At 36.8% G+C, this 18,453-nt stretch overlaps 1 protein-coding gene across 1 annotated transcript; it reads left to right on the forward strand.

The window, feature by feature from the left end:
* Positions 1-9,204: 9,204 nt before the first annotated feature.
* Positions 9,205-9,660, forward strand: LOC113563139 (histone-lysine N-methyltransferase SETMAR-like). The gene has a single exon (XM_026974353.1). It carries the CDS (start codon positions 9,205-9,207, stop codon positions 9,658-9,660), a length of 456 nt encoding a protein of 151 aa, XP_026830154.1.
* Positions 9,661-18,453: the final 8,793 nt, after the last annotated feature.

Raw genomic sequence — 18,453 nt, forward strand, 5'->3', positions numbered from 1 at the left:
AAACTCATTTTTTTGGCTGTTATGTAAAAAATAATAATTTTTAACACATTTAATACAAACAATTCAATTGATTGACCGTAGCTGGCACAATGTAAACTAGATGCACGACGTTTCGACCAGTATTTTGGTCCTTATCAAGTGCAATATTAATTCATTCCGCAACTTCCTATAAGCAAAGATCAACGTCATTAAATTATAATCAGTTTATGGAAACTGTGTAATACTTACTACCAGGAAGAAGCGGAATTTACAATAATTTTACAAATCATAGTATAGCACAAACTACACGACAAGGATCCATCTCCGATGCGATTAAGGAGCATTTGTCCGATATTAGAAAGGATCCTGATTATCATTCTGTGATCAGTAAGCACAGGATAGGTAAAATCACAATTTTGATTGGCACAATGCTAAGGTCGTTCACCAAGAGTTACACACCAAGAAGAGAGAAATAGCTGAGATGGTATATATAAAAAGACATGATGGTGCCATAAATGATGTACAGCGTGATACAGAGAACTTACCTTGTGTTTATGATCACATTTTAAGCTATATATAGAACTTGTTTTGCATGATTGGTCGTAAGTACTGCGAATAACACAGTTTCATGTCATCTCGCATTGGAGATGGATTTTTGTCTGTAGTTTGTACCTATACTATGATTTGTAAAATTATTGTAAATTCCGCTTCTTCCTGGTAGTAAGTAATAAGCAAAGATCAACGTCATTAAATTATAATCAGTTTATGGAAACTGTGTAATAGTTTCCATAAACTGATTATAATTTAATGACGTTGATCTTTGCTTATAGGAAGTGCGGAATGAATTGATATTGCACTTGATAAGGACCAAAATACTGGTCGAAACGTCGTGCATCTAATTTACATTGTGCCAGCTACGGTAAATCAATTGAATTGGTTACATTAAACAACACTGGCGAAGTAATTTCTGGAGTTAACATTTAATACAATTCAATACACTGTATAAGGTATGCATGTATTTGTGTGTGTGTGTGTGTGTGTGTGTGTGTGTGTGTGGTGCGTGTGGTGTGTGGTGTGGTGCGTGCGTGCGTGGAAAACTTATTTGATTACTTCTTCACTTTATTAGTATGTAATGAATCTATAATATAAAAATATGTAATATAAAAATTGTAAATAGTAACTTCCACGCAGTACTTTGGATCACCTCAAAGTTTTGTTATGTTTTTTATGTGGAAGGGCAGAAGGGGACGGGACTTCGCTTAGGTAAGCGTATTCACCAAAAATGTAATAAATTTGGAAAGTATATCCTGGGAAAGTATACGCTTAGGTGAAAGCGCAAAAGGAGACGGGGCTTCACTATCATGAAATATATACATACATGTAGCATCGTAGTGTGTGTGTTACTGAGAGACACACACACACACACAGTTTAATTTGGGTTAGGTTAGGTTAATTTATTAAATAATTTTTGTGTTTTTTAACCTAATCTAACTAACCCAAACGGTGTGTGTGTGTGTGTGTGTGTATGCGCGTGCGTGCGCGTTTTCAATTCGTCGTGTAACGTTTGAAACAGGATCCTCCGCTGCGGCCTCGGGGGACTACGAGCGCCTATAGTTCTGCTTGCCGCCGCTACGCGGTGACGCCGAGATGTCGCTCTCGCAAGCAAAAGATCGTTGTGAGAGTATATATGTATGTCTGAGACCGGAGCGTACTCGAAATTCACTTTCGACTCGTCTGAATTTTTTTCTTGTATGGTATATTTTTTTATTCAACGAGTATGACGGAAAATATGAAATACAGTTCGTTTATTCGCAATGCTTTTAACACGAATTGGTGCGTTCAATTTATCGTATATCATCACATTTTTTGAGATAATATGGAGTGCCCTAATTGTAACAATAAGCTCACATTGAATCGAGAGACGCTATTGTTTCGTTGTCGCAGAACTTATTATTCTGCGGAATCTAAGAAGAAAAAGAGAAAAATTCAATGTGATTTCAGGAGAAGCATTAAACACAAAAATTAAAGTAAACACATGGTTCGATCATGTACATTTGCCGTTAACTACGGCATGTAAGTTTATTGCTCATTTTTTATGGCTACTTATACCCCGATGGGGTTTCATTTCTGATGATCTCGATTTGTCCTCAGAGAGTATCGTAAATTGGAGTAATTACTGCCGTGAAGTATGTGTATACTGGGCCGAGAAAAGCTCGCAAAAATTAGGCAGACCCAGTACTATTGTCGAAATTGACGAAGCAAAATTTGGCAAGCGAAAATATAATCGTGGACACTTAATTGATGGAAAATGGGTATTTGGCGGTTACGAACGTGGCACTAAAAAGATATTCCTAGTATCCGTTCCTGATCGTACTTCGGCAACTCTACTTAGATGTATCAAAGAATGGATACTGCCAGGTACAATGATAATGTCTGATAAATGGAAGGCCTATGAATGTTTGTCGACTGAAGATTTCGAACATCTCTCTGTCAATCATCAGACAAATTTCATAGATCCGGAGACAGGTGCCCATACGCAAGGAATTGAGCGCACATGGCGTGAAGTGAGAGCGAATACTTCGAAATATGGTAATAAGGAGGAACACTTTGTATCTTATCTTGCGGAATATCTATTTAAGCGCATACACTCTCGTTCTGAGCGTATTAATGCATTCTTTGATCTCATTGCTAAATTTCAAGAAGTGTTAATCCAAGATAAAATTTTCGATGGACAGATTGATAATCCGCAAGATGCCTGAAAACATGCACTCTTATTACACACACATATACACACACACGCACGCACACATACATGCACACCACGCGCGCACACCCTTGGAAACACTCGACACTTGTAGAGAGGGTTTGGAGTCTTAAAATACTGTAATAGTAACGAACTACGGGTCCTGATCTTTACAAGAATACACACACACACACACGAAAACGAGCACACACAACATACATGCGTACCTTATACAGTGTATTGAATTGTATGAAATGTGTTAAAAATTATTATTTTTTTACATAATAGCCAAAACAATGAGTTTACGCAAAAATGCATATAACCTTTTTTGTAGAGTTTTCAAGATCTTCATTCTTGTTTGACACTTTTTCTTCTAAAATCAATATCTTCGGAGATATACTGCGAAAACCTGCGTTTTTCAGAGTTTTTTGAGATTTTGCGATATTTCCGGTTTCGACCGCCATTTTTAAGTTTCATATTCGTATTCAGGAGGCAAAATTACATAAGAATTGGGTATTTTTATTTATTTTTACGAGGAGGTCGCTTTCTCGAAGGTTTACCAAATATTTTGTTAAACTGTTTGTTGTATACAAGTTGGGACTTTTTATGTACTTGGCGTATTTTTTCACCTTTGTAAGGTTTTTTTATTGGGATCTCACTGCTTTTTGTAGAAATTTTTTATTTTATATATAGGATGTCCCATTTTAAAAGTTGCACTGAAATATGTCTTCAGGAAAGCATTTTGAGAAAAAACTTGTCAGACAAAAGTTGTAGGGGTCATAGGGGGACATCTGATGGTGACCTTGGTTTTGACCCAGCGGTCACATTTAGGGTGATTTGAAGGTCAACTTCATATTTTCAAATGGAAAGCCCTACTTTTGACACCGGAAATGAAAAGAACGGAAAATTGTTCAGAGATGTGGTCATGACCCTGGGTCAAGATGACCCATAGGGGTCATTTGAGGCTCAAAAATGTTACCACTGCAGAATACTTGTTGGGGAGTGCTTATCGTGAGAAATGATTGCGATGAAAGTTGTAAGGGTCACAAAGGATTACCCAATGGTGACCTTGGTTTTGACCCAGGGGTCAAATTTAGGGGTCATTTGAAGATCAACTTCATTTTTGCAAATGGAAACCCTTACTTTTGACACCGGAAATAGTGAAGGCAAGACCACTGTCGAAAGCATGGCCTTGATGAATTACTGTATTATCTCATCAACTGTTCAAAACTGCCTCCATTATTTTCAATACATAGTTGTACTCATCGTTCGAAGTTTTGAACAGTTGACAAAAGTATGTATCTAGGGATGTTTCTACAGTTATCAATTATCCGTTGCCTCATGTTTTCCCTAGTAGTCGGTTGTTCTGCGTACACCACGTTTTTCAAGTAGCTCCATAGAAAAAATCTGGACTAGTCAGATCTGGAGATGTGGGGCACCACGCAACATGTCCAACCGACTACTAGGGAAAACATGATGCAACGGATAATTGATAACTGTGGAAACATCCCTAGATACATACTTTTGTCAACTGTTCAAAATTTCGAACGACGAGTACAACTATGTATTGAAAATAATGGAGGCATTTTTTAACAGTTGATGAGATAATACAGTAATTCATCAAGGCCTTGCTTTCGACAGTGGTCTTGCCTTCACTATTTCCGGTGTCAAAAATAAAGGTTTCCATTTGCAAAAATGAAGTTGATCTTCAAATGACCCCTAAATTTGACCCCTGGGTCAAAACCAAGGTCACCATTGGGTAATCCTTTTTGACCCCCTCCCTCCCTCTCTCCCTATCCCTCCCTCTCTCCCTCCCTCTCTCTCTTTCTCTCTCTCTCCTGCCTGGTGGACGTGTGTCACATCGCTCCGTAAAAGTGATAGTTTTTGCAGTGGTTCGAGAGGTTCTATCTGTACGAGAGTGTTCACACAGATGACGACATAGATCATAAGTACTCAGGTGTGTTATCTAGTCGGGATGTGCTGAATTGTGAATGAAAGACGTGAATTTTCACAGAGGATTCAGGTGCTCATGAGCATCAGGTGTCCATAAAAGTGCCAACGTGTATACATCGGCGCGGACGCTGAATTAACTAATTTGTGGACGCGGTTGTTGTCTACCGATAACGGTGTCGGTCGATAATGCCGAAATGAGTGAAATTGAATATCCGGAGTATCGCTGTTCAGCATGTAAGAAGGAAGTGAAAAACCTGGTACTGCGGTGCAGGCCGTATGAGAAGTTTTTCTTCCATCCTGGATGCGTAATTAAGCACAGGATTTATAAGGACAGTTAAATAGTAAAGTGTGAAGGACCATTTGAGGAGATTGTGGTTGTGGAAATGAAGAAGGCATCTGCATCGAGCAGTGATAGGGAAAGACTTGGATCAACAGGATTGACAAGATCAGCTAATACGTCGGGATATGAACAACCGACTATGGACGCGAAAATTGACTGGTTAGTCAAAACAGTGAAGAAAATGAAAGATGAAGTAGCATGTAAAGATGAAATCGCATCGATGATTAGACACACTATTCAGGAAGAACTGGAAACCTTTAAACGAGAACTGGAAATGGTGAACAGGAATATGCAAGAGAGAATAATGGAGAGTGGACAAAGAAGTTACAGTGAAGCAATAAAAGATAAGAAGAAAGAAAGCATATTAATTGTCAAACCAAAAACGGAACAAAAGAGTGAAACTACCAAAAAACTGGTAAAGGAAAAAGTAGATATAAAAAATCTAGCAGTAGGAATAACCAAACTTAAAAAAGGAAGTAAGGGATCAGTTATTCTTGGATGTGAGAGTGAGAGAGAGATAAAAAAGCTGAAGGATACAGTATGTGAGAACTTGGGTGAAGACTTCGAGATCATGGAACCAAAGAAGATAAAACCGAAGATAAAAATTATAAATGTTGGTGAAGAAGAAATGAAGCTGAAGGATAAAAACTTGATAGATACGATCAAGAAGCAGAATAATATGGATGGGAGAGATCAAGGATCTTACATAAGAGTGGTGAAGAGAATTGTTAAAGAGGAAAAAGAAGATAGAGGAAGAAGAAAAGAGGAAGACTCCTTAATTATTGAGGTAGATGAAGTGACCCATGAAGTACTACTAAGGAGATAGAAGTTAAATATAGGATGGAGGAAATGTCCTGTATTTGATCATGTCAGTGTTAAAAGATGTTTTAAGTGCTGGGGTTACTATCATATTGCCAAAAATTGTACACGGCAGGGCACATGCCATAAGTGTGCAGAAAATCACAAAGCAAGTGAATGTAAGGCAACTAAGAAGAGATGTGTGTACTGAATGTACAAAATTAAAACGTACAATTTAAAAATAAATGATGAGCATGATGCGTTGAGTATGAAATGTCCGACGCTCACCAGAGTATTAGAGGAAGAAAAAAAGAGAACTGGTTGGTCCTCTACTAAATAGCAACTATGGAAAGAGTTACTTGTGTACTTAAATGCTCAAAGTATGATGGCGCATAAAGAAGAGATTTAACACCAGATTATGAAGAGAATGAATCCGGCGCTGTTGGCACTATCGGAAACCAGACTGATACCAGACATTGAAGATAGTGAGATGAACGTGCCGGGTTATACTGTTGTTAGATATGACGCGGAAAATAGGAACACGGGAGGAGTTATGTTATACAGGGTGTCCCAGGTTTTAACCGACAAACTGCGGGAGCATATTCTACTAGTGGAAATAAGAAAAAATTCTTATATCGAGTTTGCTTAGAAATGCTTTATTACAAAGTTATAAACCAATATTGAAAAGAAATATGAGATAAGTAACAACGGATGTTTTCACAAAAATAAAAATTATGTATGCAATGATTTAGTGACGCATTTCAAAATGTTGTCCTTGCACATCGATACAAGCTAGACATCGACGTAGTACAGAATTTGTTACAGTACGACATTCCTGAAAATTTTGTTGCATCTCAGTGACTGAATTAGTAATTCGTTGCTTTAAATCTATCTGGTACTCTCCTGTTAGGAAATCTACGTTGATACTCTCGTACGGCAGCTCGTGCATTTCCGTCACAGAATCCGTACACGAAATGAATATCAGTGTATTTCTCATTTGAAAACACTTTTGGCATTCTGATAGTAATTGCTAGTTCACACGACGATTGAAATCTAACAGCTACTGTTGTGAAAGTAACAATCATACTGAATCGTTTCAACATAGTGAACATGAATACATGTGAATACACATAACATAAACATCTTCGACCTTCCAAATTCTACACTATGTTCCGTTGTTACTTATCTCATATTTCTTTTCAATATTGGTTTATAACTTTGTAATAAAGCATTTCTAAGCAAACTCGATATAAGAATTTTTCTTATTTCCACTAGTAGAATATGCTCCCGCAGTTTGTCGGTTAAAACCCGGGACACCCTGTATATAAGAAACGATATCAAATATGAAGTAATACTAAAGGAAAAAATAATATCTAACTGTTGGTGTATAGCGATAGAAGTGAGAGATAGTGTGTACAAAGGCGTGTTTTTGGTGGTATATCACTCACCGAATGCGTCAGATGGTGATTTTATAAGATTTTTAGAGGATATGGTAGATCTATTGGTAATGAAAGGACAATGTATAATGATAGGGGACATTAATATAGATTTAATGACAGACTCGTTTTATGCGAAAAAGTTAAGAACAGAAATGTCATGTTTAGGTATGAAACAATATATTGATAAACCAACGAGAGTTACAAAAGATAGTAAAACATTGATAGATTAAGTTTTTGCTAATATTAAGGTGCATTGTAAAGTACATGATAAGCCTAAAATAACAGATCATTCGTGGATAAGTGTTGAATTTAATATAAACAACGAAGGTGGAAAATATAAGGAATTTGTTAGTAGAGATTATAGTAAATTTCATATCGGCGAATTTTTAAAAGCAGTAGAAGAGAAAATAGATCATAGAGATGATTTAGATGTAAACATTAGAGCAGAAAAATTTGTTCAAAATATGGTAAACGCATTAGATATATCTGCACCAAAGAAGAAATTTAAAATTCCTAAGATATGGGAAGGGAAAAAATGGTATTCGGATGATATAAGAATAGCTACAAATAAAAGAGATGAAGCATATAGTAGAGCGGTGCATACAGGTAGTGAACAAGATTGGTTACAATTTAAGGAAAGAAATACAGTAGTTAAAATGATTAGGAAGAAGAAGAAAGATTATTACGAAAATACAATAGATAATAATAAAAATGACCCTGTAATGATGGAAAACATTGAAACAAGTAATAAGAGGAGAAAATACGGGTGTAAAAGAAATAAATAATATAGATTTTGAAATATTCGAAAATATAGGGGAATGTAATTTAGCAGATAAATTTAATTTATTTTATATACAAAGTATTGATAGTATAATTAAGTCTATAGAAGGGGAGGATAACAAAAATCATAGAATTATTTATGTTATAGAAAATAAGAGAATTATAGAGAATTTTGAATCTATAGATGCACATAAGTTGCAGCGAATTGTTATGAATTTGCCACGTAAGAAAGGAACGGATGAAGGAATAACTAGTGATATATTGAAAGCAAGCTTTGATGTGATAAAGGAGGAATTGGTGAAAGTAATAAATGATTCATTAAGTAAGGGTATATGTCCGAAAGGATGGAAAATATCCACAATTATACCGATTTCGAAGGTAGAAAAACCAAAGCAAGTGAATATAGACCAATAAATATTTTGCCAATTTATGAGAAAGTATTAGAATTAGTAGTAAAAGAATAGATAGAAATGTATTTACAAAATAATGATATTATAACAGAACATCAATTGGGTTTTAGGAAAAACCATTCTTGTGAGACAGCAATACAAACAGTGATTGATGATTTGAAATTGTTAATCAGTGAAGGAGAAATCGTAGGAGTAATATTTTTGGATTTAAAACGGGCATTTGAGACAGTAAATAGAGAAAGATTGTTAGAAAAATTATATCAATATGGAATAAGAGGGATGGTATTAGAATGGTTAAGATCATATTTAAGCGGTAGAACGCAACAAGTTAGATTTAACAATCAATGGTCAAAACGAATAATGACAGAGTACGGAGTCCCACAAGGATCGATACTAGGGCCTTTGTTATTTTTGTTATATATATAAATGATATTGTTCACTTTTATTCAAAAGAATGGATTATTAAAATGTTTGCTGATGACACAATAATGTATGTAAAATGGGGTAGCAGCGAAGAAGTGGAAAGAAAAATGAATAGAGTACTACTTATAATAGAAAATTGGATGAATGTAAATAAATTGAAAATGAATGCTGCTAAAACAAAGTATTAGGGGGATCGGAAAGAAATCCATTATTTTTTTACTTGTGTTTGGCGCCAGTCTATGCTGCAGTGTAAGCATCTCCTTTTGTGGTTCGTTTTCTTTTAGTGCTCATTAACTTTATTTTTCAGGGCATAACTGTAATTTAAGGTTAAGATCCAAAATGTCGAAGCCCATTGTTGACGAAGTGCATATTAGGCATTGTATGCTGCTTTTTTTCGACCAGGGTATGAATGCTACTAAAACAACGGAATCAATTATTGATCTTTATGGCAGTGTCTTAGCGGTAAACAAATGTCAACGGTGGTTTCGAAAATTTAAGTCTGGCGACAGAAACCTGCAGGATGCTCCTCGATCTGAAAGACCATCGAACTTTGATGACGACATTTTGAAGTCACTGGTTGAAAGTGATGCAAGATTAATCATTGAAGAAGTGTCACAAAAACTCCATTCTCCATGGTCGACAGTGCAAGAGCATTTAAAACGCATTGGCAAAACAAACAGAATGGGAATTTGGACACCACATGAATTGTCGGACGATAATAAGGAGCAGAGAAAAACAATCTGCAATTCTTTGTTGATAAGATACAGAAATGAACCTTTTTGCACCGTGTTGTAACTGGGGACGAGAAATGGATCGTATACGATAACACAAAGCGAAAAAGACAATGGCTTTCTCCAAAACAAACCCCCATTCCAACTTCGAAACCAGGATTGACTTTAAAGAAGGTTCTACTGTGTGTTTGGTGGGATATGTCTGGTGTAATTCACTATGAGCTATTCAAACCAGGTGAAACTATCACAGCCAATATTTATTGCCAACAATTGGAAAGATTGAAGGAGAAACTTAAAGAAAAACGACCAGCTTTAATTAATCGAAAGCAAGTTATCCTTCATCACGATAACGCGAGGCCACATACAGCATCGATCACCCGTGAAAAAATTCGTGAATTAAACTGAGAAGTTCTTAGTCATTCTCCTTATTCATAATCTAGTATCTACAGACTACCACCTCTTTAGGTCTCTAGAACATTCCATTAGTAATAAAAAATTTCAAAATTTAACAGAAGTGCAAAACCACCTCAATGAATTTTTTAATTCAAAACATGTAAAGTTTTTTAAAAGTGGATTTAAAAAATGGATTACTAGATGGGAAACTGTTCTACAAGAAGAAGGAAATTATGTTTTGGATTAATATTTAAAAATTTATATGAAATAATAAAGCTTTTTGTTGAGACCAAAAATAATGGATTTCTTTCCGGTCCCCCTAATATATGGTAATTAGAAGTGTAAGAAAAGAATTGAGGAGAAATATTATATTAAAATGTTTAGATGGCACTGTTATAGAACAGGTAGAAAACATTAAATATCTTGGTGTAATTATTGATAATAAACTTCGATTTGAAGATCATTGTGATTATATATTAAAGAAAACAGGGAAAAAATAAGCTTTTTAAATAGAATTGGTAGTGATATTTCGAATTATACAAGATGTATTGTTTATAAAGCAATTATAGCGCCACATTTTGAGTATTGTGCTACATTGTTAATGGGTATGGGTGAGACTCAGCTGACGAAACTGCAAGTAGCGCAAAATCGGGCTATGAGAGTCATATTGCAATGTGACAGATATACTAAAGTGGAAAGAATGTTGCAAGCGCTGCAGTTTATGTCAGTAAGACAAAGATTATATTATAATGTGTGTTTTTATTTTTAAATTGTTAAATGGTATGTTACCTGTGCAGTTAAGAAATAGATTAGTATTAGTAGCAGATAGAAATGAGAGACGGACAAGACAATTTGGAAATATTGTGATACAATTTCGAAAACCAAGAAGTGCGCAGAAAAGTTTGTTTTATGAGGGAGTAAAAATATACAATGTTGTGCCGGCAGAAGTGAAACAATGTGATAGAGTTACAATATTTAAACGTATGGTTAAGGAATATATTTTAGCTATGTTACCTAGAATGTAAGACACTTAATGTAATGTAAATAGCCGAGAAAGCTAATAAGTATCATGCATTCTCTCTCTCCCTCCCTCTCTCCCGCCCTTCTTCTCTCTCTTAAAAATTACACTAATAATTTTAATTCCACTAATAACTGTATATGCAAACTAATAGAGATCTTTTCAGTAAGTACAGTTTTAATTAGGAAATCTGTTATTTTAATAATTTCAAATTAAACTTGCAAAATAAATCTTTATTTACCAGATTTGTAGCATTATTATATCGGATATGTTCGAATTTTGCCTTGTTTTATGTATTTTATTTTATTTACTTGGCATCGTGACGCTACCACGTCGTTGAATTTAAAATAATTAAAATTAAACTTTTTATAATTTGTGCAATTTATATTTTTATTTCTTACATTAAAATAAAACATTTTTCATGAGTAGATATATAGGGAGAGTTCTAACCCAGGGGCAACGAGGAAGTGCGGGTGAGGGGAGGGGAGGGGAGAGGAGGGGAGGGGAGGGGAGGGGGATCGTGGACCTGCACGGATATGTTCAAGGTCAGATGACGTCATTGCTAGAGGGGGGTCTGAGTCAGCAGGTGGGGGGAGATTATGATGTAATCTATATATTTAGACATGCGCTCATCTCCATTCTTGGAACGCGTTCAAAACTGCGCAGTAGCGCGGATGATGCAATCGCCATTTTTGACGACGTCATCGTTATTCTTAGAAATCCGTCCTGCGCGAACGCGTTCGAACCTGCACGAACGTGTTCAAGGTCAGATGACGTCACTACCATTCTTGGACCGCGTTCGAAACTGAGCAGTAGCGCGGATGATGCAATCGCCATTTTTGATGACGTCATCGCTATTCTTAGAAACCCGTCCTGCACGAACGCGTTCGAACCTGCACGAACGTGTTCAAGGTCAAATGACGTCACTACCATTCTTGGACCGCGTTCGAAACTGCGCAGTAGCGCGGATGATGCAACCGCCATTTTGATGACATCATCGTTATTTTTAGATACGCGCATGGACCTGCACGAACGTGTCCAAGGCCAGATGACGTCATCGTTTTTCCTGGAACGCGTTCGAAACTGCGCAGTAGCGGAAATGACATCATCGCTATTCTCAGATATGCGCGGACCTGTTCGAACCTGCACGAACGCGTTCCAAGAAAATAAAGATGTCATCGTTTTTCTCGGAACGTGAACGAAACTGCGCATTAGCGCAAATAACGTCACGTTTAATTCTGAATTATCCCACCATCTGATGTGGTTTTCCGCGAGGATGTCGCGACGCAGTAAGTGATGCATATGCACCACTTACACTCACACTTACTTACTTACTTACACTTAGGGTGAATCTTAATTCCTGCGACAACGTTTTACCATGGAAGATGGGTTACCGACCGCAGCAGTGATGAATCGATCGATCCATAGATGTCAGCCGCTTGGATCGACCGTGCGTCTGGTAATGTACAGGTATGTAAAAGATTAGGGGGTCAATTGATGTATGTGCTATGCATGCATACTTCTCAAATACATCCACAATATATTTTTTTACGTATTTTGCTTAACGTGATTTTTTATTATTGTATAATCTACCGCATGAATCTTGCGTATCTTTATATACGATTTTTTTATAAATAATGAGTTATTAATGACATTACTTGGTGGAAATTTCTTGTCATGCTTACGCGGAACATTTCGGGGGTAGCGGGGTAGAAATAATACAAAAATATTCTATTATTTTCTTATAAATCATGCATAATTTTACTTTTCTGTAAACAAATTGTGCATCAGACTGTATAGCTATATAAAAATATTATAATAATTTTTAAATATAAAAAATACTAACGGTGGATTTCCGCACCACTCTTGAGGTACCACTAATGGCGCGTTCGATTTTTTTAAAGTGGACCTTCGCCTGGAACCCTATCGTACCACTGTTTTAGACCTATTTTCGAGCAAAGCGCAAATAATAGATATATTGAAGTCATGTTGCGTAAAAGCACTCACAGACAAAAAACATCAACGTGTGGCCGTGCGCAACATGTCATCAATATATCAAAATATTATTTTAACAGGTGCTCAAAGTGGCCCCCCTCCATCCTCTCACAAAATCTGGCCCTTTTCAAGAGCGCGCAACGCACCCGTTGCAAGGTTTGAGGACTTATTGCACGGCAAGCACGTACAATTCTGTCCTTCAGATCTTCAACGCTGACAGGTTGCGTTGTATAAATTTGCTGCTTTATATGACCCCACAAAAAAAAAGTCCAATGGTGTAAGGTCTGGTGAACGTGGTGGCCATTCGCGGGGACCATGAAGTCCGATCCAACGGTTACCGAATTTCTCATTTAATAATTCCCTCGTTGCCTTGGCAGTATGTGCAGGATGGCCATCTTGCTGGAACCACATATTCATACGCAATTTCAGCGGCACATTATCCAACAAGGCAACAAGTTCATTGTTGAGAAATCTCCGGTATTCGTTACCATTGACGTTACCATCAATGAAATATGGTCCAATGATGTTATCACCGAGAATGCCCGCCCAAACGTTCACTGACGACCTGATTTGCGTATGCGCTTGCTGCATCCAGTGAGGATTTTCGGTGACTCAGTAATGTGAGTTATGGCGGTTGACATTGCCATTATTCTGGAAAGTGCATTCGTCCGAAAACAGAATGTACTTGGAAAAATAGTAAGTTTCCTCACTCACATCAAGAAATCACCGACAATACCTCAATCTGCGAAGTTCATCATTTGCATGCAGCTCTTGAGTCAGCCTTATCTTGTAAGGATGGAAGTGAGCCGACTTTAAAGCCCTGCACACTGTTGTTTGGGAGACACCTTGATACCGCGCGACGACTCGTGTGCTGATATTAGGGTCGTCAGTGACCATTTGTAAAATCGGTGCGGTATCTATACGCCGTGGTCGTCCTATACGAAGTATAAAAGTAACGATAAAAGACAATATTTAAAATAATATTATCAGAAGATCTTATAACTAAATATGTACCTGTCCGCTTAATAGGTCTAAATTGACCATTTGTTCGCAGCTGCGACTCGAGTCACATAAAAAATGAGTGATGTGGTTGTATTCGCTCTGAGTATCTACGAGCATAAATTCTCGCAGTTTTCCTCGATCGTCGCTCGCACATAGCGTACAGAAAAATCATGTCGCACATCTCATTATTTGTGAAATTGTGAGCCATGTTGATCGCACTTTCTATCACGTTTCACGACATGCACAGGATCGAAGTGAGACATGTAGCTTTTTAAACAATTGAAACACGAAAACAATAAAGCGACAATTGATCGACGGAATCCAAGCAACAAACTTTCTTCTTTTTTCGCGGGAGACTATGAAAGTTTATGTTTTAAAATACCCATAGCAGAAACAGCCAAACCACATATTTTCTACGAGACTAGAATTGTAGCTATGAAAAATTACCAATTTTTCCGAAATGTATAAAGAAGTACATATTCATTTATAAGTTTTTATGGTAATATGATTTTAAATGTTGCATTCTTTTATCATTACTACCATTGCTTTTCTTTCATACAAGATGTATACCGCGCAAAAATGACGCAAAGAGAAGAAATTATTACAAATGATCCAATAACTAATACAAACCATTGCACGGTATCAAGAAATCACCCAGGAAACGTATTGTACACAGCCATATACGTTGATGCAATTTATCAGCTCTTAAGCACTATGACTTCAATATATCTATTATTTGCGCTTTGCTGGAAAATAGGTCTCAAAACAGTGGTACGATAGGATTCCAGGCGAAGGTCCACTTTAAAAAAATCGAACGCGCCATTGATGGTACCTCAAGAGTGGTGTGGAAATCCACCGTTAGTATTTTTTATATTTAAAAATTATTATAATATTTTTATATAGCTATACAGTCTGATGCACAATTTGTTTACAGAAAAGTAAAATTATGCATGATTTATAAGAAAATAATAGAATATTTTTGTATTATTTCTACCCCGCTACCCCCGAAATGTTCCGCGTAAGCATGACAAGAAATTTCCACCAAGTAATGTCATTAATAACTCATTATTTATAAAAAAATCGTATATAAAGATACGCAAGATTCATGCGGTAGATTATACAATAATAAAAAATCACGTTAAGCAAAATACGTAAAAAAATATATTGTGAATGTATTTGAGAAGTATGCATGCATAGCACATACATCAATTGACCCCCTAATCTTTTACATACCTGTACATTACCAGACGCACGGTCGATCCAAGCGGCTGACATCTATGGATCGATCGATTCATCACTGCTGCGGTCGGTAACCCATCTTCCATGGTAAAACGTTGTCGCAGGAATTAAGATTCACCCTGCATATATAAGATGGGAAGTGAACCGATCGGGCAAACGCAACGATGTTCATGACGACAATATGCGCTGTGTATTTTTATTACTCAACGGGTAGCAGTTTAGCTGTGCGTGCTTCATGCATAATTAGGCTGAGAGGTGTCGATCTTGGACCCTTGTACGTCGTGCGAAAGCATGAAATAGATACACATGACGGAATAAATGGTCGCTGGTGTTCAAATTGCCATGAGCCGTTGTTTATAATATTCCCGTGCAACATGTGCTCGATATGCACGCATTAGAAAAAAAAACATTGAATATTGAAAGTTATGTATAAAAAAGTTTCTTGAAAACATGGATTCCGATAGAGACAGTGAAAAAGATATGTATGAGCTGTTGTCGAGGAAATTAATACGAAAGAAGATATAATCGATACTCTCTGGTACCCGCAAACAAAGTGTAACAAGTTCGCGGATGTATCACCGATATAGTTCCTCCGAGATTGAGAACTCGGAATACGTGGAACCGGTGAACGAATAATTAGATAAGATGTCTCAGGATATGCCTCTCTATACATGGCCTCGTTGCGTAAAACAGAAAATATACAGACAATTACTTGAAGAGTGTAAGAGAGAGGAAAGTGAATATGTACCGTACAACGATAAAAGTTATCCCCATTACACAAAGAAAATTATTCGAAAGCTCATGCATAGCAACAATTTTGTGCATATTGAGATTCCTGCTGGTTTCGGGAGGCATACCGATGTGGCAATCATTGACAATTATATGGGTAAAGTGCGTAGATATGATTGTTGTTATAGGGGTGTAATGATACCGACGCCGTGTGAGCAGTTCTATATTGAGAAGAAGAACTATAAAGGTATCCCCTTCAAGTTGTGCGGTTTTAAGGCGGTGCACTGTGACATCCACAACATGGTGCGATATTGTAAAGTCTGCAAATAAATCACATGCATCACATGCTTCGAAATATAATGAACTATGGAACAAATATAATGAACTGATACATGTGTGTGAATTATCATGTTTCACGGGACTAACACGACGCAAGCACTTGTCAGCCACGAATACGACCGCATTGCGGACGGAAGAGCAGCGAGAAACAGGTACGTAATAGTAAATAATAAAAAATGTATATTATAAGGTCATTTAGTACGTGTAAGACGAAACCATAACTATGACGAAAATGATGTACGTGTACTAGTCATTTTGGCAACGGTTCACATGAATCCTCACATTAGTAGCTACCAGATTAAAAAGGAGACGGGTATACCTAGGCGTACTGTCCTAAGAATCTTGAAAAACCGACAGTATCACCCATATCATATTACATTAACGCAAGCCGTCACACCAAATGATATGAGGATGCGTCTACAGTTTTGCCAATGGGCACAAAAAATGATTAGAAATGATCGAGCTTTCTTTCGTTATGTTATGTTCTCAGATAAAGCTGCATTTAAGAATAATGGAGAGCTCAACAGACACAATTGTCATTATTGGTTAGATACTAATCCCCATTGGCATAGACAAATAGACAACCAACATTGTTGGAGCATCAACGTGTGGTATGGTATCATCAATGGCTATCTTATTGGTCCATATTTTTTAATGACAATGTAAACGGAGAGAACTTCTTAGCTTTCCTGAGGAATGAACTTTCAGCATTACTCGAAGAAGTTGATTTGTATAAAAGACTAAGAATGTGGATTCAATTAGATGGAGCTGCACCACACTATTCCAGACATGTCAGAGCTTACCTAAATAGGCGCTTCAATGGCAAGTGGATTGGACGGGGTGGGCCTGTTGCATGGCCGGCACGATCTCCTGACATTACTTCTCCTGACTTTTATTTATGGGGTTATTTGAAAAACGTTGCATACGAACGAGCATCAACCACTCACTAGAGAAGACATAATGGACAGAATTACGACTGCTTGCAGAAACATACCACGAGCTGTATTGTTGAACACTGTCGAACATTTTCATCGAAGGATACAATTATGTATTCAAGAAAATGGAAACGTTTTTGAGCATTTGTTGTAAGAATGTTTCTGACAACTTGTGAGAGGCAAAGGGACTCACATTAACCGAGCCGCCCAAAGGGAACAGAATTCTACTACGTCCACGTCGTTGTTCCTGGATAGCGCTAAAAGTAGGATGATCCGAATTTTTTGAAACATGCATAATTACAGAGATTTTGGTGAAAAGTTGATTTGACCTTGGAATGATCCCTAAGGGTCAACTTGACCCCATAACATGATAATATACAAGATAGTATTTTGTATTTTATGTAAAAATATTGCAACTTTGAAGTCTTATAACTCGAAAAGTACTTAATTAAAATAACTTAATTATAGTGTTTTGGAAAGCTCTCGAAATAAGCTACAAGAATAAGCAATTAAAAGTAAGGGGCTACATTTAAGAAATTAAAGATGACCTTCAAATAATTCTTCAAGGTCAAACCAATTGTACCATCTTATGGCCATCTAGACGCACACGTGCGCGCGTATACACACACAGAGAAGTGGAGGGTGGTTTGGAGTCACAAAATACGTACACTGTATGGGGGTGGAAGCTTTTTACTTAAATTATAAAATATTATAATTTGGAACGTTATAACTCACTGAAAAATTATCCAATTGCAAAAAACAAAAACTCGTTGTATTCGTCTCATTGTTAGCTACACCTTCTGTCTTGAGAAAAAAATCGACTTCCATTTTAAAAATGGCCGCCATGATAAAATCTCTAAAGTGACGCCATCTACAATTAAACTGATAATATAATCATCTTGCCCCCTTGAAACCATAAAACTTTTGTCTGACACATTTTTGTCTTAAACTTATAGATTTTGAGATATTTCAGTGGATACATTAAAATGACCTACCCTGTGTACGGCTACGTACAACGGCCACTCACCTATAATTAAATATAAGTCCTCCTCGGCTCTTAAGGCCCTTTCACAAAAAGTAATTTACAGGTATTTCTTACATAATATCTCCTACAACTTCTGCAAGTTTCATCAAAATCGGCGGAGAGCAGAGCGTGGCCTCCTCTTGTTAGACTTGTTAAGTAAAAATAAGTATCTAATAAGTTTCT

The sequence above is a fragment of the Ooceraea biroi genome, chromosome 12, assembly GCF_003672135.1.
Source record: "Ooceraea biroi isolate clonal line C1 chromosome 12, Obir_v5.4, whole genome shotgun sequence".
Classification (NCBI taxonomy): Eukaryota; Metazoa; Arthropoda; class Insecta; order Hymenoptera; family Formicidae; genus Ooceraea; species Ooceraea biroi.

Excerpts from the sequence above, each read along its gene's own strand:
- LOC113563139 (XM_026974353.1), top strand. The coding sequence starts at position 9,205 with ATGTCGAAGCCCATTGTTGACGAAGTGCATATTAGGCATTGTATGCTG.